The sequence below is a fragment of the Phaseolus vulgaris genome, chromosome 4 (assembly GCF_000499845.2).
Source record: "Phaseolus vulgaris cultivar G19833 chromosome 4, P. vulgaris v2.0, whole genome shotgun sequence".
NCBI lineage: Eukaryota > Viridiplantae > Streptophyta > Magnoliopsida > Fabales > Fabaceae > Phaseolus > Phaseolus vulgaris.
The window spans coordinates 17,085,452-17,106,540 of record NC_023756.2 but is presented as its reverse complement, the minus strand read 5'-3'; the positions used below and the strand labels follow the sequence as shown (position 1 = coordinate 17,106,540).

Genomic DNA, 21,089 nt, shown 5'->3' with positions numbered 1-21,089 from the left:
TTTTAACAGCTCAACCATTTGAAAAACAGTTTTCAATCTTTTCTCAAAACATCTAAGTATAAACAATCGATTGTTTTGACAAAACAATGGCTTGTTTTAACTTAGTTTGAAAAACATTTTACTTTCACAAAGATTGAGAATGTCTATGCTTTAGATTCGATCAAGGGGTGGATTACAACACTCAAACTACCCCATAACTAAACTAAACCAGCACAGCAACAACAAGCACATCCAAGGCTTCAACATCCTTCAAAGGGTTTGGATTCTTCAAAGTTTCAACACCACTTGGTTCAACAATCTCCCCCTATTTGATGAAGACAAATCCATGGTGCTTGTGTTTGATCTGATTGAATCTGAAGGAGTACCTGCAAAAATAGCATTTATACTATCCAATGCTTCTTACAGCAGCAGGTTAGATTTTTATATATTCAAAGCATAAAACTTGATAAACAATCGGTTGTTTACACGAAACAATCGGTTGTTTTTATCAGCAGTAGCAGAAAACACTTTTATATTAGAGATTTTAACAGATTATACAATATCAGATAAAGATATACAAGAACCAATTAATTCTCCCCCTATTTGTCTTCACAAATAGACTTTAGCATGTATCAAAACAGATTTAGGAGAGATTATTAAGATCAAGGATACCTAACTCATTTCTTAAGAAGAAAAACCTCTCTTTTGGTAAAGGTTTTGTGAAGATGTCAGCTAGCTGCAGTTTGGTCTCCACAAACTTCACTTCACAGTTCCCATTGTTTACATGATCCCTGATGAAATGATGCCTTATCTCAATATGTTTGGTCCTTGAGTGCTGAATCTGATTTTTGGTAAGATTGATGGCACTTGTGTTATCACACATCAAAGGAACCTTGCTGATTTGTAATCCAAAGTCTGCAAGTTGTTGTTTGAGCCATAGAATCTGTGCACAATAGCTTCCAGCAGCAATGTATTCAGCCTCAGCAGTAGAGAGAGCAACACATGCTTGCTTCTTGCTATGCCATGAGATTAGGCTTGAGCCAAGAAGGTGGCAAGTGCCAGTTGTGCTCTTTCTATCTAGCTTGCAACCTGCAAAGTCAAAATCTGAATAACCAATTAAATGAATTGGAGAGTGAGAAGGATACCATAATCCAACAGATGATGTTCCTTTGAGATATTTCATAATTCTTTTTGCAGCTTTGAAGTGTGACTCTTTAAGATGTGCTTGATATCTTGCACATAGACACACCGCAAACATGATGTCCGACCTACTAGCTGTTAGATAAAGCAAAGATCCAATCAATCCTATGTATTTTGTTTGATCTACACTCTTTCCAGCAACATCCGCATCCATGTAACAACTTGATGGCATTGGAGTGCTTGCTTCTTTGCAACTCTCCATTTCAAATTTCTTGAGAATCTCCTTGCAATACTTTGATTGACTTAAGAAGATCCCATCCTTTGTTTGCTTAACCTGCAATCCAAGAAAGAAAGACAATTCTCCCATCATAGACATTTCAAACTCACCTTTCATTGCAGCCACAAATTCTTCACACAAACTATCTTGTGTAGCACCAAAGATGATATCATCAACATAGATTTGCACAAGAATTATTTTTGCATTTGACTTCTTGATGAAGAGAGTCTTGTCTACCATTCCCCTTTCATATCTATGAGATAGCAGGAAGTTGCTAAGCCTCTCATACCACTGTCTTGGAGCTTGCTTCAGTCCATACAAAGCTTTCTTCAACTTGAAGACATGGTTGGGATACTTATGATCTTCAAAGCCCGGTGGTTGATCTACATAGACTTCCTCATTGATGTAGCCATTCAAGAAGGCACTCTTGACATCCATTTGGAAGAGTTTGAAACCACTCATACACGCAAAAGCCAGCAGCAGCCTCACATCCTCCAATCTAGCAACAGGAGCAAAGGTTTCACCATAATCTATGCCCTCTTCTTGATTGTAGCCTTTGGCAATTAGCCTTGCTTTGTTCCTTGTGATCACACCATCCTCATCTAGCTTGTTCCTGAAAACCCATTTCGAACCAATAATATTCATTTCATTAGTTTTAAGGACAATAAACCATACCTCATTCCTTGCAAACTGATTCAACTCTTCATGCATAGCTTCAACCCACTTCTCATCCTTGAGAGCTTCCTCAATTGACTTTGGTTCAATTTGAGAGACAAAAGTTGTGTGCCTGCAGAAGTTTGAGATGGAGCTACGTGTGGAGACACCTTTCTTTATCTGTCCTATGATGTTATCCACTGACAGATCTGTAGGAGTCCTCCACTCCTTGGGCAGCTGACTCTGTTGCAGAATTTCAATCGGTTGTTTCTACAAATCAACCGGTTGTTTTTCTGCACAGATTTCCAGCTTCTCCAAACTGATGCTCTGTTCATCTTCTTCAGCACTGGTCTTTGGGATTTGATTGATTCTGCGATCTACCTCATCAAAGACAACGTGACTGATTCTTCTACATTCATCAACCTCTTGTTGTAGACTCTATATGCATGACTTGTGAGTGAATACCCTATGAAGATACCAAGGTCCGGTTTCTCATCAAACTTTCCCAAGTTTTCCTTTCCATTGTTGAGAACGAAACAGTTGCAGCCAAAGACTTTGAGATGACTGATGTTAGGCTTCCTTCCACTGAAGAGTTCATATGGAGTTTTCTTCAAAATAGGCCTTATAAGCACCCTATTCATCACATAACATGAGGTGTTCATTGCATCTGCCCAAAAGTACTTAGGAAGTGATGATTCACTAAGCATTGTCCTTGCTAGCTCTTCAAGAGACCTGTTCTTCCTCTCTACCACTCCATTCTGCCGTGGTGTTCTTGGAGCAGAGAAGTTGTGCAGAATTCCCATCTTCTCATAGAATTTGCTGAACTTCTCATTCTGAAATTCTCCTCCATGATCACTTCTAATAGAACCTATGTTGCTGTTCTTTGTATTTTGCAACCTTCTTGCTAGCTTTTTGAATGTAGAAAAGGCATCACTCTTTGATTCCAAGAAAAGAGTCCAAGTGTACCTAGAATTGTCATCAACAATAACAAGAGCATAATAATTTCCACCAAGACTCATAGTTCTTGAGGGTCCAAAGAGATCCATGTGAAGAAGTTCAAGAGGTTTCAAAGATGAAACAACATTTTTAATTTTGAAAGAACTTTTCACTTGTTTCCCTTTTTTGGCATGCTTCACAAATGTGATCCCTTTCAAACTTGAGTTTTGGCAGCCCAATCACAAGATCCTTTGAAATTAGCTTGTTCAAGTGATTCATGTGAATATGAAAAATTCTTCTATGCCAAAGCCAAGATTCATCTTGCTTGGATAGAAGACATCCAATTGAACATGGTGAAGAGATATCTAGAAGATACATATTATTAACTCTCTTACCTACCAACATTACCTCTTTGGTGTTGGGTAGACAGATTTCACATGTGTTTGACTTGAACATCACTTGATATCCCTTGTCATATAGTTGGCTAATGCTCAGCAGATTATGCTTTAGGCCTTCTACATAAAGCACATCATGGATTACCAAGATGTCTTTGTCTCCTATGGATCCTCTCCCAAGAATCCTTCCTTTGTTGTTGTCTCCATAGGTGACATGACCCTCTCGCATAAAAGAGATACTCAGGAACTTTGATTTGTCCCCTGTCATGTGCTTGGAGCATCCATTATCCAAGTACCACAGTTGCTTGCTCTCCTCCAAGATTTCCTACAAAAAGGATTTTCAAGTACAAAGATTTGGTCCCCTTATGAATGTGGGTCCATTTGGTTTACACTCATCAATTAAAGCTTTATTACCCTTAGGAATCCACTTCATAAGACCTTTAGTAACAACATATTTTCTAATTTTACAGAACCTCACAGAATGACCTCTTTTCATGCAATAGAAGCATGTAACAATCGATTGTTTCAATGGTCCAATCGATTGTTTTTCTGGCATTTTCGAAAATGATTTTGAAAATCTATCTTGTTTGTTTTGTGTTTTAAAACCCAATCCAGCTTTTCCAAAAACACAGTTTTGAGATTCTAGAACACTCTCAAAGTTGGATTGGCCTTTAGAAAGCTTATCCACAGTTTTTACAAGATAGTGGACCTTCTTTTCAAGATTTTCGCAATTTTCACAAACTAGAGTATCACACTTGCACGAGGAGTTTTTTGTAAATGATTTCAAGATTTTCAACATCTGTTTTTGAATTTTCTAATTCCTCTTCCAGTGTCTTTACTCTGTTTTCAAGCCAACTGTTCTTTTCTTTTAACCGATTGTTCAAGAGAGCTAATCGGTTGGCTTCTTCATGTGTTTCTTGAAAGGCTTGAAGCAATTGACCATAATTTTCAGAGTTTGAGGAGTTTGATGAACTTACACTACTTGAGTCATCCTCCTTTCTGACCATGAAGCAATGGTTGAGGCTTTTCTTATTTTGCCTTCTTTTCCTTCTTGCTTGACTCTTTGTCATTGCCTCCTTTGGTTCATTGTGTCCATGAGCAGCCTTGAGTGTGTCCCACATATCCTTAGCAGTTTTGCATTTTGATATCCTAAAAAACTCATTAGTATCTAGTGCAGAAGCTATTATGTTTTGAGCAGTACAATCAAGCTTGGCCATCTTACATTCATCATTGGTCCATTGAGACCCAGGTTTTGCAATGAAAGAACCATTCTTTTTAAACTTTGGAATGTAAAGACCATTCTCAATTGAATCCCAAATTCCTTTATCAATAGATCCATAAAGATTTTCATTCTTGCTTCCCAATATTTGTAATTCAATCCACAGAATAAAGGTGGTTTGTAGATTGAAGCACATTCCTCAAAAGATTGTTTTCCAGCCATAGAAAAAAGATTTTTGGATCAACTTGAATAACTTTCAAGAACCAAGCTCTTGATGCCAAATGTTAGAATATATGGCTTTAAACTAGAGGGGGGGTGAATTGTTTGAAGAGATATATTCTAACAGAATAAGCATAGCATATGTGAACATCATTGATAAGTGCGTAATTTCAGTAATATTTCATATTAAAATATAGGCACTCATGAGGATTTATTGCTACTTTACATATCAAATAATCCCTAATTTACGAATTTATACATTTTTTCATTTTTTATGATCTTTATTTGAATAAGAGCATTTTATTCCCAAATTTGGTGTTAATTGCAGGTTTCTAGGAAAGATTGGAGATTTGGATTAAAGAGGAATGATTTGAGCTTAAAAAGAGAAAGATTGAAGGTCCCAGAATGGAGAAAAGTGCCGAAAAAGCCAATTTTGCAACAGAAGATTCTCACTCAAGAGAGATATTCTTACTTGAGCGAGAATGCGTTAGACATATTAGGTCTTTTTTATGTTTTATCACTTAGCCCATCAGTGCGACATAAAAAACAACATAACCCTAGAAAGTTAGGTTAAAGAAGGGGTTAGAGGCTCATCCCTAGGGTAGCGGATTGAGAGGAAAACACCATTGAGTGATTTGTAACCCAATTGGGAGAATGAAAGGTGCTAGAAGTATTCGTGACTAATTCTACCCTTTGGGATTGGGAGTAATCTGGTCGAACACTTATGTATTGAGGTGATATCTTATATTAAAATATTCAGTTCTAGATTGATTATTGGTATTATTGTTTTACTTTTAAATTTTCGTGACAAATTGAGAATCTTAAATTTGACCGAGAGGTATTTTTAGGGTTCAGACCTAAACATCAATACTTAACATATTTGAGTGTTAGAGATAGACTTGAAATGTTAATTGCCATTAACGTCTGAGTGTGATTCTAAGTTTATTTTATAAGTATGCGAGAGATTGATATTTAGGAAACATTCTTAAGAATTTTATATGCGAGAGATCCATATAAATGAATTTTCTACGTGCATCAATTTCAAACAAAGAACTTTATATTGACATTGATGGAAGAGGGCCAAGCACCACTTCAAAGGAAGGTCATACACAAAGACATATAAGGCCAACTACAAGGGCAATGACCAAGAGGCTTGATGAGGATTGGGACACTGCCACTGATGGCAGAGAAACCTACCTCTACATGTTCGAAGAAGTCTATAATCAAGCGTAGCATAGTTTTTAAATTTTTGTCAAAATAGTATAGAATTTCCTTTTCTAAAATTGTTTAAATTGTAAGTAGAAAAAATGTTGGTTTCTAAAAACCAACCTAAGTTAGCTTACGGTTTCTAGAAACTACTAAGCTAACTTAGGCCGGTCATTTTAGGCTTAGGCGCACCAAAAGCCACTCTTAGTTCACGCTTACCATGTGACTTCCTAGGTGCCACATTTACATGTCATTTGGCTAGCATTTCATGACCATTACCTTTTCATTTCCGGTCCTCCAAGGCTATATAAGGAGGAGCCTACCTCATGTATTTGCAAGATTATTTTGAGTATTGAAATGCTGCCAAATTTGTGCCATTCATACTCCCTTGCCTAAAATCTCTTTAGATTTAGGTCTTAATCTTCCAAAAATACACCTCAAGGAGAGTTGACCGAACCTCTCTCATCTTCATACTCTTCATGCACCTCTAAGGCTTACACAACTCCTAGGAGAGCCTTATTCCACCTCAATCCGTGAATGCTTCCGCCAAAACCACCACTAAAATCGCAAGATCAAGAGCTCAAAGTCATCATTTGGTATCAAGAGCATAGGTTCTTCAAGAGATAAGTGTTTCTCTTCATTTTTCTGTTTGAGTTCTTCTTATCTTCATGTTGTTCATCTCTTGTTCATGTTGTCTTGCTGTTTTTACATTTTTAATTTGATTTGGATGCTATTATAAGCATTTCAATCGGTAGAAATTGTTCAATTTGTTCTTGAGCACCTTATTTTCAATTTTTGTGTAGGAATCTATGGTGAATTGTGTTGCTGTTTTGATTTTAGGTTACTTGAGTCTTGTTTGAATTTCTGTTCGGTTCATATGATGTTATTGAGTCATTTTATTTTCCGAATCCATATGTTTTGTCTAGTCATGTAATTCCAAGAATGTCAACAAATCTTAGTAGTACTTTTCTTGATTCATTTGTTTCTTGATTTGATTTGAGTGTTTAATTTGAATTCTGAATTGATTTGTTCCTTTGGTGCATTTTTCCTTTTAGTTTGAGTTCATATTTGTATGATAGATCCATACAAATTCCTATAACATTAATTCCATTGTGTTTTTGTAGTTTCTCATTCTGTTTTTTATTCCAGAATTAAGATTCCTCTGTTTTTACAAATTTTGTACTGGCTGTTTTGTTTTATGAAATTGAAATACGTTGAAGGAAAATTCTGAAACTCTGGATTTCAGTGGTTTGATGTGTTAGAAAAATAAGAAAAAAAGAATCAGTTGAAAAGGAAAAATATAAAAAAATGATAAATCATACAAAAAAAAGTGTGCATTCTGGTTCTAAAACTGACGGTAATTAGACAGTGAATTTGAAAAATTTATCACAATTATTTGGTGCATGTTTTTGGTGTGATTCCAGTGCCAAAAGTTTGCCAAGACATTGAATCGTTCGTGTTTATATTTTCAAAAGCAAATTCAAAATAGCCAGCTCAACATAAATATTTTAAGTCACTCTTTCTGAACCTCAATTTTTCCAGTAGTGCTGTTTTGGTTTTTCAAATCAGTTCTAGTGCCTATCTTTAGGTTCCTTTTGTGTGCCAACTTTTGTTGAGTGCCTATTTCTTTTATTTGCTTGTCCAATATTATTATGAACTCCTTCTAAGTTGTGTCATATCATTAAATCCAATTGTTGTGGTACTGTTTTTCAAATTTAATTTGTTTCTTGCATTCTTTTCTTGACCTCTAAAATTGTTGTTGGATAAATTTTCAATTGGTGCTTGTTGAGTGGAAATTGACTTGAGGATAGTCTAGCTCTACTTAGTAGGTACTGTTTTAGAGAATTTAATTGCTTAAATCATAAGAGGTTCAAGGCAAGGGAGCAACAACAAGTACAAATACCGAAAACACACCATACACTTTGAAGGGCACAACAAAGAAGAGCAAAAACAAGTCAAAGTCTTTGCATTTCTTGAGTTGTAATTACATTTCACTTTGTTAATTAGTGGATTAATCACGATTAGACGGTGAGTGTGTCTTCAAAGGCTCAAAGTGTCTGAGAAGCCTCACCTAGAAAACACCTAGTTTAAAGCTTTGTAGATTAGCAATTTCAATTGTGTTAGCTAGATTGTTTTACGGTAATTCTTGCTTAGCTTTGCTTAAATTTGCTTACGTACATCTTTGTTTAAAGCTTTGATAAATTGCTTTATTTGTTAAATAGCTTTGCATTATTTTTCTTGCATAAAATTTGATTTCTTAATCCTCATTGTGTTCTAAGTAATTTACTTAGAAAAAGAATTGTGTGAAGTTTTTAAGGGATAGTTTTTGGCTAAGGCAAGACTTGGTACTTAAGTAGTCCTTAGTGACTCATCTCTCTTACCTGGAAAGCTACCTTCATTAACTTTCCTCTTCTTTCTTAAAGTAAAGCACTTCTAAACACAAAGTTTTAGTCATGTCTTCTCACTCCTCTAAATCTATTGAAAGTGATATGAAGTCCTTTAAATCTCTTTTAAAACAACTTGCCAAGGACGTTCAATTAATTTCATATAGACAATTGGAGAAAATGAATGAATTGACTAAAGCAAAGGATGAGAATTCTCAAATATCAAAAAAATTACATTCTCATGCATCTAGCTCTAAAAATCATGATTCTCTTGGGGAGGAAAGTCTTAGAATAAATGAATATTATCAACCACCCCCTAGGAGGAATAGAAGAAGAGAGCAAGAAAGCCCAAAAGAGGTTACGGTAGACCTACCTCATTTCCATGGTAAAGAAGATGTAGAAGTATACCTAGATTGGGAAATGAAGGTAGAACAACTTTTTGCTTGCCATAGAGTGAGTGAAGAAAGGAAAGTACCCCTAGCCATTCTTAGTTTTCAAGGAAACGCTATGTATTGGTTGACATCTTTAGAAAGAGATAGGCGTCTTCATAGAGAGCCTCACATAGAGTATTGGAATGACCTTAGGGGAGCCCTAAGACGCCGCCATATACCCTCTTACTACAATAGGGAGTTGATGGACAAGCTCCAAAGACTCCAACAAAGAAATATGAGTGTAGAGGAGTATAGGCAAAAGATGGAGCTATACATGATGAGAGCCTCTATTAGAGAGGATGAGATCACCACCATAGCTAGACTCCTAAGTGGGCTCAATCTTGAGATAAGAGATAGGGTTGAACTTCTACCTTATCAAGACTTGAATGATTTGGTTCAACTTTGCATTAAAGTTGAACAACAAAATTTAAGAAAAGCTTCAAGTCAAAGAGTAGGTTCATATCCTAACTCCTATCCCAAGAGAGATTTTAAAAGGGAGGGTAGCACATCTAAAGAGAAACCAAAAGAAACTACCAAACCCTTAGCAAAGGATACCTTCACCCCAACCATTCATGTTAGGGACACCAAATGCTTTAAATGCTTTGGAAGAGGGCATGTGCAAGCACAATGTCCAAACCAAAGATCTTTGTTCTTAAAAGGAATAGATGAATACACTAGTGGTAAGGACGAACCTAGTGAAAAGGAAGAAGAAGGGGGAGATGATGAGAAGGTAAATTCTTTAGAGGGGGAATTATTGATGATTAGAAGTGTACCGTCCCGTACCCGGGCGTTGACAAAGTCAAGGTCAAAGTCAACGTAAAGGTCAAAGTCAACGTAAGGCGTCTCCTAGGTGGAGGTGACGCCAAATACAGGCCTCGCCAAGAGAAAGCGTCGCCAAGGTAAGGCGTCGCCTAGCAGGGCGTCGCCGAGATAGGGCGCCGCCCAACTGGGTGTCGCCAAGATGGAATGGCACGAGGGCAAGGTGACCACAGCGCTGCTCCCCGATACCCATGGGTAGGAAAGACCATGGAGGGGGCGACGCCGGGGGAAGGCCCCAAACCCTGGATAACCAGGGAACAATAATAAAGAGAAGAGAAAGGTGGCTTCAAGGCCATAGAGATAGCGCCAGTATAGAGCAACCTGCCTCGTGAAGTGCCCCTGTCGTCCAGAAACGCCCTTGGGATAGATACGACCCAGGAGAGGCGTCACGCCCGGGGGCAGCCAGGCACAGGACACGAGAGGAAGGTAGATACGCTCTCACAGTGAGTGACTAGAGGCTTGGGGGCATGAGTTGACATCCAAAAAGTCACCCCTTGCGCAGTAGCACTCCCAGGCAGGAGGACTCACACGTAGAAACGTCCCCAGTTGGGCAGAAACGCCCCAAGATGGGGTCATGGCGTCGTGAGGCCCTCCACGTGTACGATAGCCAGGTCAGAATAGAAACACCCTTTAGTCAGGTACCAGGTAATTAAAGTCATTTAGTACAGTTTCTGTTTCGAGCGTTTAAGGTACTATAAAGGCTCCCAAGCGTTTCAACGTCTTAAATGCGCTACGTTTTCTAATTAGACACGCTAATTGAGTGCGTTACATTTGTGATTAAAAGCGCTTTAAGGCGCTTTAAATGCTTGGGTAGTTTAAATAGCGCTGAGAATGTTGGGAACGGGGTTCGAACTTTTGGCAAATTTTCCAGAGACCCTCTAGTTGCTTGCTCGAGCCTTGAGGTTACGCACAAGGGACTAGGGAAAGATTGTTTGCCAGAACGAGAATATACACACAATACACAGTCCATTTTTAAGACCTTCAGAGTGCCATACGCGGTGCTCAGAGACGGAGGTGCACAGTTTTGGTGTTTCTTGCTGGCTGACTTGAGCGTCGGAGTGCAAACGGTCGCTAGGGCGCCCTTTTGTCCTCTTTTTGCAGGAATCCACAGGTAACCAGTGGGAAGGAGTCCCTAGCTGACGATTGAGGTCGCGCACGAAGACGTCCTAGTCAACCGGACGGAACATTTGGCGCCCACCGTGGGGCCGATATAAAACATTGGTCCCATCGCAAGTTCGAAAAGTCTATCAAGTCACGATCGCGTTTGAGGAAACAGTGAAGAATGGCCACCACTAGACGAGGTACCGGACGCGCTGCGGAAGAAGAAATGTCCATGCAACAGGTCCTGGAGATAATGCGAGGGCTGCAGGATGATATGGCGGATTCGAAGATAGAGCAAGAACGCATGCAGGCGGATCTTGACGCCTCGCATGTGAGAAACGACGAGCTCCGTCGCGTGAATGAGGAGTTGCGTCGGAGTCTGAGGAACAATCAGGTGCAGCGCGAGAACGAAGAGGTGGAGCATCTCACTCCACCAAGGGAGTTCTCTACTCCCTTCTCGCAGGAGATCCTGGACGCGCCGATCCCCAACACTTTCGCAGGACCTAAGGCGATTTTCACTGGGATGGAGGACCCTGAGGCGCATCTCACGACGTTCCACACACAAATGGTGTTAGTGGGCGGTTCTGACGCCGCAAGGTGCAAGCTCTTCATGAGTACTTTGACAGGAATGGCCATGGATTGGTTTATCAGCCTTCCTAGCGGCCATATCACCTCTTTCCAACAGCTGTCCCAGTTGTTTAGAGAGCAATACCTGGCGAACAGGGCCCCGCCGCCGGTATCTTACGATCTGTTTGATGTGAAGCAATACCAAGGGGAAAGTTTGAAGGAGTATATCAACCGGTTCGGGTCCCAGGTGGTGAAAGTGGGCACGACGGAGGAGCCCATGATTGTGTATGCCTTTAGGAAAGGCGTATGTCCTGGCCCTTTTTGCGAATCTATTATTCGCAACCGACCAAGGACTTTTGCTGAAATACGGCATCGGGCGGTGGAGCATATCGCCTCTGAAGGAGAGGTGTGCGAGAAGCGCACCAGCGTGGTACCTTCGCGCCCGAGAGCGCAAACGCGGGCTCAGCCCGTCAGGGTCAATGAGACCACGACGGGGAGAAAAAAGCCAGAGGGGAGACGCCCCTATGAGACCAGGAAACCCCAGCCCAGGGGTCCAGCAGGAGGGGATCGCCCAGTCAGAGAGAGGGTAAGACCGGCGAGGTACAACTTTGTGGTGGAGCTGAAGGACCTGATCGCCGTGCCTAATATAGTTGAGAGGCTGAGGCGACCGGCGAAAACTGACAAGGTGTTAGGGCCACGGAAAGACTCCTGGTGCGAGTTCCACGAGGCTTTCGGTCATCACATTGACAACTGTCTCTCGTTGGGTTATCCGCTTGATGAGCTGGTGAAGAGCGGGTTTCTGAAGGATTACGTCGCAGAACCCGCCACGACCGCCTTTCCGGCACCGACAGAGGAGCAAGCACACGAGATGCCTGTACTTGGCGAGGTCCACACCATTGCTGGAGGTTTTTCCGGCGGGGACCCACCGCCTCCCAGCGGAAGAAATACGCGAGGGGGGTCAATTCAATCGAAGAGAGAATCTCGGGTGAGCCATGGGAGTCGGACCTCGTGTTCACGAGAGGAGATCTCCGAGATGTGGTACCCCACGACAACAACCCCGTTGTCATCTCAGTCGTCACAGCCGGAAGAAAGGTGCATAGGGTTTTGGTTGATCAGGGAAGCTCAGCAGACGTCATGTTCTTGTCGACATTCAACAAGCTGCGATTGTCCCCTGACCTTCTGAGGCCCTACACAGGCTGCCTATATGGGTTCGCAGACAACCAAGTGGAAGTCCGAGGCTACTTGGAACTGCGGACGACATTCACAGATGGGGAAGCCTCGCGCACCGAAAGCATATGATACTTGGTCGTGAACGCTCATTCCGCCTACAACATCTTGTTGGGGAGACCGGCGCTGAATAGGCTCAATGCGGTATCTTCCACACGTCATATGAAGATGAAGCTACCAGACCTTAGCGGCAAGGTCATAGTTATCAAGTCGGATCAGGAGGAAGCGCGGAAGTGTTATGAAAATAGCTTAAAATCGAAGAAGAGCATGTTCATGGTGTTTGAACGATCGCCAAGTGTCGACGCGACGATGATAGAGGCAACGCCCTCCGGGTCAACGCCTGTTGAGGCCACGCCCGTGGGGGCGACGCCCGAGGTAGATACACCGATGGAGGAGAGACCCGACGATACGGCGCCCGTGGAAGAGGTGGCGCCCATTCAGGGTAATAGCGGGGATCAACAGGCGGCTAACGCCGTGGAGAGGGAGATTGGCGGCAAGACGTTTAAACTAGGGCGTCTGCTGGGCCAAGAAGAACAGGAGGTGATGGCAGAGGTGATCTCACGCCATTTGGACGCCTTCGCGTGGTCTGCCTCGGACATGCCTGGCACCGATCCTGATTTCTTATGCCATCACCTCAGCATGGACGCCACGGTTCGCCCCGTGCGCCAAAGGAGGAGAAAGTTCAATGAAGAGAGGCAGCTGGTGGTACGCGAAGAAACGCAGAAGCTGTTGAGGGCTGGCCACATCAGGGAAATCCAATACCCCGTGTGGCTAGCCAACGTCGTTCTAGTAAAGAAGGCAAATGGGAAGTGGAGGATGTGCGTGGACTTCACAGACCTAAACAAGGCGTGCCCGAAGGACTCGTACCCGCTGCCCAGCATTGACGCGTTAGTAGATAGCGCCTCCGGCAGCAAGGTGCTAAGTTTCCTAGATGCTTTCTCGGGGTACAACCAGATTAAAATGCACACGAGAGGCGAAAGCAAAACCGCATTCATGACGGAAACCAGCAGTTATTGTTACAAGGTGATGCCTTTCGGCTTGAAAAATGCGGGCGCCACCTACCAAAGGCTGATGGACAAGGTCCTAGCACCTATGTTAGGAAGAAACGTATACGCCTACGGGGATGATATGGTAGTGGCGTCGAAGGATAGGGCACAGCATGTGGCTGACCTGGAGGAATTATTCGTCACTATATCCAAGTACCGCCTCAAACTAAACCCCGAGAAGTGTGTCTTTGGGGTAGAGGCCGGGAGGTTCCTAGGTTTCATGCTCACGGAGAGGGGGATAGAGGCGAATCCCGACAAATGCGCAGCGATCATCGCCATGCGTAGCCCGACGTCAGTAAAGGAAGTACAGCAGCTGACGGGGCGGATGGCGGCGCTCTCGAGGTTCGTTTCTGCCGGAGGAGAGAAGGGGCACCCATATTTCCAATGCCTTAAGAGGAATAGTCGTTTCGCATGGACAGATGAATGCGAAGCGGCTTTCATCAAGCTAAAAGAATACCTGGCGGCGCCACCGGTCCTCTGCAAACCGGTAGAGGGCGTGCCTCTCCGACTGTATTTCACGGTGACGGAACGAGCTATCAGCTCTGTGTTAGTCCAAGAACAAGACCAGATTCAAAGACCTATCTACTTCGTAAGCAAGGCCCTACAAGGTGCGGAGATGGGGTACGAGGCATTGGAGAAGGCAGCGCTGGCGGTGGTGTTTTCCGCCAGGAGACTTCGTCATTACTTCCACAGCTTCACGGTGGCAGTGATGACCAACCTCCCCATACAGAAGGTACTGCAGAAGCCCGATGTAGCTGGAAGGATGGTGCGCTGGGCGGTGGAACTTTCAGAATTCGACATCCAGTATGAGCCCAGAGGACCCATCAAAGGGCAGGTATACGCAGATTTCGTTGCAGAACTCTCGCCCGGAGGCAAACAGGAGGTGGAGGCAGGCTCGCAGTGGTCGCTCTCAGTGGACGGCTCTTCCAACCAACAGGGAAGTGGTGCGGGAATAGTCTTGGAAGGACCAGACGGTGTACTGATCGAGCAGGCCCTACGCTTCGCTTTTAAAGCTAGCAATAATCAGGCTGAGTATGAAGCCCTGATTGCAGGAATGCTTTTAGCCAAAGAGATGGGCGCGCGGAACCTCTTAGTGAAGAGTGACTCTCAACTAGTTACAGGGCAAGTGTTGGGTGAGTTTCAGGTGAAAGACCCGCAGATGGCAGCATATTTAAGGTACGTCGAATCGCTAAGAGGAGCCTTCAGTGCTCTTGAACTGGTGCATGTCCCAAGGGAGCAGAATGCTAGAGCTGACCTGCTCGCCAAGCTGGCCAGCTCAGGCAAGGGGGGCAGGCAGATGACTGTAATCCAAGAGACGCTTAAGGCTCCGAGGAAATTCATAGAGGATAATAGGGTGGATGTCCTCCACATAAGCGCCGCGAGAGGAAGGCCAAGAAGTCATCGTTCCTTGACTCAGGATACGTTGAAGGCACCTCACATTAGTGTATACACGGACACGCCCGAAGGAGGGAGGTGAGCGCAGATACATGTTTTAGCCGAAGGAGACACCTGGATGTCCCCATACAGGCGGTACCTGGCGGATGGGGTTCTCCCAGTGGAGCCTGAAGAAGGCTAGAAGGTTAAGAGAAATGCGGCAAGGTACACCCTGATAGACGGAGTGTTGTTCAGACACGGTTTCACTCACCCTATCTTAACATGCGTAAGCGGCGACGAGTGTACCAGAATAATGACGGAGCTCCACAAAGGCGTTTGTGGGAGCCATGTAGGCGGAAGGTCCTTAGCTTCTAAGGTGGTGCGCGCAGGGTTTTATTGGCCAACAGTAAAGGAAGATTGCGTGCGACACGCCCAGTGTTGTAAGCAATGCCAAAAACACGCAGACTCGCACAAGGCACCGCTAGAGGAGCTGCGATCCATATACAGCCCATGGCCTTTCCATACCTGGGGGATCGACATCCTAGGCCCGTTTCCGTTGGCGATAAGGCAGATGAAGTACTTGATCGTCGCCATCGAGTACTTCACCAAGTGGATAGAGGCGGAGCCCGTGGCCCAGATCACTGCGCACAAAGTCCAACACTTTGTGTGGAAGAATATTGTGTGTCGTTTCGGCGTACCTAGGCGGCTGATATCCGATAATGGAACCCAGTTCACCAGTCAGCAGTTGAGAAACCTATTTGTTGAAGTAGGCATCAAGCAGGTGTTCGCATCAGTTGAACACCCCCAGACTAATGGGCAGGTAGAGTCAGCAAACAGAGTTTTGCTGAGAGGGCTAAAGAGAATGCTGGAAAAGGCCAAAGGAGCGTGGGCGGAGGAGGTGCCAAGGATCGTGTGGGCATACCACACCACGCCCCAATCTTCCACCATGGAGACGCCTTTCAGCTTGGTGTATGGGTCGGACGCGATGATCCTAGTTGAGATTCACGAAAGCTCACCACGTTTCCAAAACTTCGTGGCGGAAGAATCCAACGAAGAAAGGCGGGTGAACCTAGACCTACTGGACGAAGCCAGGGAGGAAGCCAGAATAAAGGCCGAAGCAGTGAAGAGAAGAGTAGAGCGACAATACAGCTCTAAGGTAAAGCCGCGGCAGTTTCAGATTGGCGACCTAGTTATGAGGAAGGCTCATCCATACGAGCTGGAGAATAAGTTGTCTCCCAAGTGGACCGGACCCTTCAGAATTACCGAGGCTAAGGGCAACGGTTCGTACAATCTAGAGACCTTGGAGGGGGGTCCCATCCCACGCAGCTGGAATGCAGCCAACTTAAAATTTTATTTTAGTTGACTTATGTAAGCAGCCATGTAACAATTTAGTTGAAGGGGACACTCTTTTTCCCTCTCGGGGGTTTTTTAATGAGGTCACCCGAATAAAAGAAAAAACAAGTTTGAGAAAAAGCCGTGCCTTGGTTTTCAGCCTTTACTTTTCTCCGTTTGAAGTAGTGTGAGGCGTCGCCAAGTCAAGGCGTCGCCGAGAGAGAAGGCGTCACCGAGAGAGAAGGCGTCGCCTAGGTGAAGGCGTCGCCAAGAGAGAAGGTGTTGCCAAGAAGAAAGGCGTCGCCAAGAAAGAAGGCGTCGCCAAGAGAGAAGGGGCCGCCAAGAGAGAAGGCGTCGCCAAGAAGACAGGTGTCGCCTGAGTACAGGCGCCGTTGAGGAACATGAAGAAGGAAAAGCGCACAATATACGAAACGTATGCAAAGTAAAGCGGCGTTGCAAAAAATCAAGTATGGTATAGAAAAGTTGATGTTACAAGCAATGTTCGATACAAATGGGCGTAATGCGGTTAGGGCAAATATTACAACTCATGCAAAAAACAAATAAGCCACTTCACAGTGGCCATCGGAGTCAGCACTGGAGGAAGACGAAGCCCTGATCCCAGCCCGCAGAGCTCGGGTAAGTCGTGTCCTCCTCTCTTGGTTTATTTTCGAACCTACACCAAGGGAGATAAATGTGTCAGAGACACCATGAAGCAAGACATGCACAAATAGAAAGCAATAAAGGCCGAAGTTTCTAGGGCAGTGACTCATACATATGTACTTTTCGAGAGTTCCAGCGTTGAACTCCAAGCTGATCAAGGTGGCGGAGTCAAAACTTCCCGCCTCAGCAAGAATCCGGCAAGCCACCTGGTCATTCGGAGCCAGCTTCTTGAAGGGTTTGGTTTTGAGAACCCTCGCCTCCCTCACCCAATACAGTGGAAAACCATCCAGGGCGTTGCGGACGAGGTCAGTGCAGCAGATCTTGAAGAACCGGCTTTTCCACACGGTGAATGAGTTTTGGGAGGGTGTTAGGAGAACTCTCCCAGGAACGTTACTGAGAGTTACCCAGAGGTTGTGCCTCTGCCTCTTCACCTCAAAGAAGTGAAGAAAGAGGTCAACCGAGGGCGCACAACCCAGAAACCCGAAGAGGATGTCAAAGGCTTTGACAAAGGCCCAGCTGTTGGGGTATAACTGGGCCGGTGCGGCATTGATCTACGTCAGCAGTTCCTTCTCGAACCGGGAGAAGGGCAGGCGCACGCCGATGGTCTTGAAAACCACTTGGTAAAAGTAGAAGAAGGGGACTCCTTCGTTGGCCCGTTCGTCTCCACATACTGGCTCCCCTAGAGTGCAAGGGAGCACAGCAATGTCGTCATCATGCCTCCTCGCGAAGGCGCGGTGATCATAGGAGCATGAATCCCCTTTGTGTTCCCTTATGGCCCTGGTGGCGAGTAAGCATGAGCATTTGTCAAGAAGCTCACTCGAAGCCCAAGGGTACAGGTCCTTGGGATTGACCCTGGGGGAAGTAGCATGAGAGGACATTCTTTAACAAGATCAGGGATTGTCGAAGGCGTATGACCCGCCAGTAACGCAAGAGTCGAGCGATGGTGGGAGCGAACGCTGGAAGAACCCTTCGCGAGAGGAGAAAGGGTGCAAGAAGAGAGAGTGTAAGTAGGTTACGAAGAGTGCAGAAATGATGAGAACAGTTTCAGAGTTTGAAGAGTTAAATAAAGCGGTTAGAGCGCCAAACGATGCAAGTAGAAGTATTGCAGTTAGAGAATTAAACGACGCGAATGGATGCACCGCACGATCGAGCCACATGGCAGAAGATGAAAGGATGGCCCTGGCACCGCTGGTTAAACTCAGAAAACGTCGTATCGACAGAATACCCAGTGGTACGATGCGCCGTCGAAAGTGGGTCAGGGGCACAGTAGGAGTCAGGACTCAGTCGAATGACTGAACGTCCCATCAGCCATACAAGAAGCGCCACGTGGATGGCACCGGCGAAACCTCGAGCTTTTCGCTGTCCTCAGGAGTCGACCAGGGCCAAGGTCAAAGTCAATGCCAAGGTAAAGACGACGCCTTAGGCGACGCCAGCATGAGACGCCCGAGGCGTCGCCAAAAAAGACGCAAAGGGCGACGCCAGCGTGAGACGTTGCGGGCGTCGCCAACCCAAGTATCAGTAGCGTCGCCTCCCCGATACCCACAGGAAGGAAAGACTGTGGAGGGAGACGACGTCGAAGAAAGCAGAGCTAGTTAGCGGCGTCGCCTCCCCGATGCCCACGGGTAGGAAAGACTGTGGAGGGAGACAAGATCGCCAAGCGCCAGCGAATCACTGGCAAGGTTGTTCCCCAAGACCTGCGGGAAGTAAAGGCCCTGGAGGGAACGACCCCCCTCCCCCCGGAGCACCTGACGTTTCAGACACCCGGGACGATACGGCGCTGCTGTAGCAGGCCTCTCCTTAGGCGTGGGCGTCGGGCACTAAGAACCAGGGGGCGGATCGCTTTGGTGTTGGAGACACCCCGTGAACGATACGACCCCGATAGGCGAGCCTCTCCACGGGCGTAAGCATCAACGCGTGACCTTAAACGGGTATAATACGAGCGAAACAGCCGAAGCATGCGAAGGCAAAAAATGAGAGTAAGATCACACAGGCAGAATTCTATATCGCGAAGGCATGAAAGTAATCATACAAAAACCCAGAGTTGTAACAAGCGCGCAGACAGTTCAAAGAATCACAAGTTCAACAGAAAGAGTCAAAAACAAAGGTAAAGTGTCAAAGGAATAAAGCTTGAAAGGTAAAACTGGCAGGTGAGATACAGCGGTTCAGTCATCCAAGTCCATGGGCACGACCTTCCCGTCGACGACATGGTGTGTGGGGTTGTAGTTTGAAATATTGATGCCAGGGTTCTCGCAGGACACCTGAGTCAGAGCCTCTTGGAAGCCCTCTTCAAACGCGCCCGCCATCTCCCCAGTCAATTCTTGGACCTCCCCCTCTAGTTCCGCAACCCTAGAGTCCTTGGATATCAACTGCTTCTCCAGAAATTCCTTCTCCATGCGGAGCGTGTTAGCCTCGGCTTGGAGAAGGCTCAAGGCTTCGACCTTCGCAGCCAAGGCATCCTCTCTCTCACCTAGCTTCTTCCTCCAAGCAGCATCCAGTTCTTCAAGTTTTTTTCGCTGCACTTCGGAGGCAAGAGCCGCCTCTTGGAGGCCAATGCTTTGGATTTGGTAGGAGGTGAGCTGGGCCAGTTGATCGGCATGCGCCTGTTCAAGTTCGCGCGCGTACGCCTCAGCCCCCTCCCTACCCTCGTGGGCCCGTTTTAGCAAAGATTGGGAAGTTTCCTCCTTGAGCCCCCAGTTTTGTTTCTCCTCCTTCAACGCTCCCACCTCTTGTCTCAGTTTGCGGAGAGCCTCCCTCCCCTTGATAGCGTTTCGAGCCTGGGTGCGCCACTTGAGTGCCACCGCCAGGAATGCCCCCATATAATAAGGCATGGCTCCCCCCTTTTGAGGATCAGTCGGCGACATTCCTTCGGTGAAACCCTGCGTCAACTCCCTATGAATGGGGCGAGGAATTCTGGGTTTGTGAGAAGTCGAGGCAGGGACTGATGCAGGAGGGGCGGAGCCCGAGGCCTCAGTTGCGTCACGATGCGGCAACGGCGAGAGCGGGGGAACCGAGTCAATCCTTTCTTCTCGTTCCTCGTGGGCTGGTGGAGGTGGAGGTGATGTGGCACTTGGAGGATCGTCCCTGAGAGAGCTCCCACCACCGGGAGACGCGGCTGATGAGGCAGAAAGGCCCGTAGCCCTCCTCTTATGGGAAACCAGGGCAGTGCCCGAGTCTTCACTGTCAAAGTCTACTACCAGCACCCTTTTTCCTTTGTTGGGGCGTGTTGGGGCAGGGGTCGACGCCATGGCTAATGGAACCGCGGCAATGGGAGGAGGAGAAGCAGATGGTGGAGGAGTCGGCAGGGAAGCGACGGTGGGCACGTCAGAGGCGACGACGTCTCCACCCTCTTTGGCAGATTTTGCCTTCTTCAAAAATTTGGCAAGAGCGAGCTGCCTCGAAGAAGTCATCACAGTACCTGCAGCAGCGAAGAATAGCAGAGCAAAGATTAATTCAGATAAAGCAGAAGGGGAGTTTTATAGCCAGACACGCGCAGATAACCACAAGGGTTCAAGCAAGCAAGTGAATCCGTATAACCACAACAACTAATGCAGTATAAATAATCAAAGGCAGATACCAAAGTAGGTAGAGAGCCCATGGGCGTTGAATTCCTTTGCAATGAGCTTGGCAGTATCGAAGACTACCCCAAGCCCCGCCAAGGCTTTGCACACGTCCCGATCAACGGAGGCGAGCTGATCCAAAGCCAGGGCCTTCATGGTTATGGGCTTATCCGTCTAGTATAGGGGGAAGCCTTCTAGGGCGGTAGGATCGCGCTTGGTCGCACGTACTTTGAAGAACTTCCCTTTCCATCCTTTGAACGAATTTTGGAAGAGCGTGAGGATGATGCGCCCGGCGACGCCAGAAAAGCTCATCCATAGGCTCTTCCCCTGTTTCTTTACCTTGAAAAAATGAAGAAAAACGTCCACGGAAGAGGGGACACCCAGATATCCGCAGAGAATCTGAAACCCCCTTACGAAAGCCCAGCTGTTGGGGTGGAGCTGGGCTGGGGCGGTGTTTATCTTTGTGAGTAGTTCCCTCTCGAAGGAAGTAAGAGGCAGACGTAGGCCCACTCTCTTGATTACCATTTGGTAAAGGAAGAAGAAGGGGCTTCCCCCAGTGTCCCTTG

At 45.6% G+C, this 21,089-nt stretch overlaps 2 protein-coding genes across 2 annotated transcripts; both read left to right on the top strand.

Moving 5' to 3' along the window:
• The first annotated feature begins 10,941 nt into the window (after positions 1–10,941).
• On the top strand, positions 10,942–12,626 carry LOC137838388 (uncharacterized). The gene is made up of 2 exons (XM_068647632.1): positions 10,942–12,232; positions 12,400–12,626. Exons 1-2 carry the CDS (start codon positions 10,942–10,944, stop codon positions 12,624–12,626), a joined length of 1,518 nt encoding a protein of 505 aa, XP_068503733.1.
• A 1,737-nt stretch (positions 12,627–14,363) lies between these two features.
• On the top strand, positions 14,364–15,077 carry LOC137838387 (uncharacterized). Its single transcript, XM_068647631.1, has one exon. It carries the CDS (start codon positions 14,364–14,366, stop codon positions 15,075–15,077), a length of 714 nt encoding a protein of 237 aa, XP_068503732.1.
• Positions 15,078–21,089: the final 6,012 nt, after the last annotated feature.

Coding starts and splice junctions, on each gene's coding strand:
- LOC137838387 (XM_068647631.1), top strand. CDS start 14,364: ATGGTGCGCTGGGCGGTGGAACTTTCAGAATTCGACATCCAGTATGAG.
- LOC137838388 (XM_068647632.1), top strand. CDS start 10,942: ATGGCCACCACTAGACGAGGTACCGGACGCGCTGCGGAAGAAGAAATG. Junction 12,233..12,399: donor GGTCCACACCATTGCTGGAG/GTTTTTCCGGCG, acceptor TTGTCATCTCAG/TCGTCACAGCCGGAAGAAAG.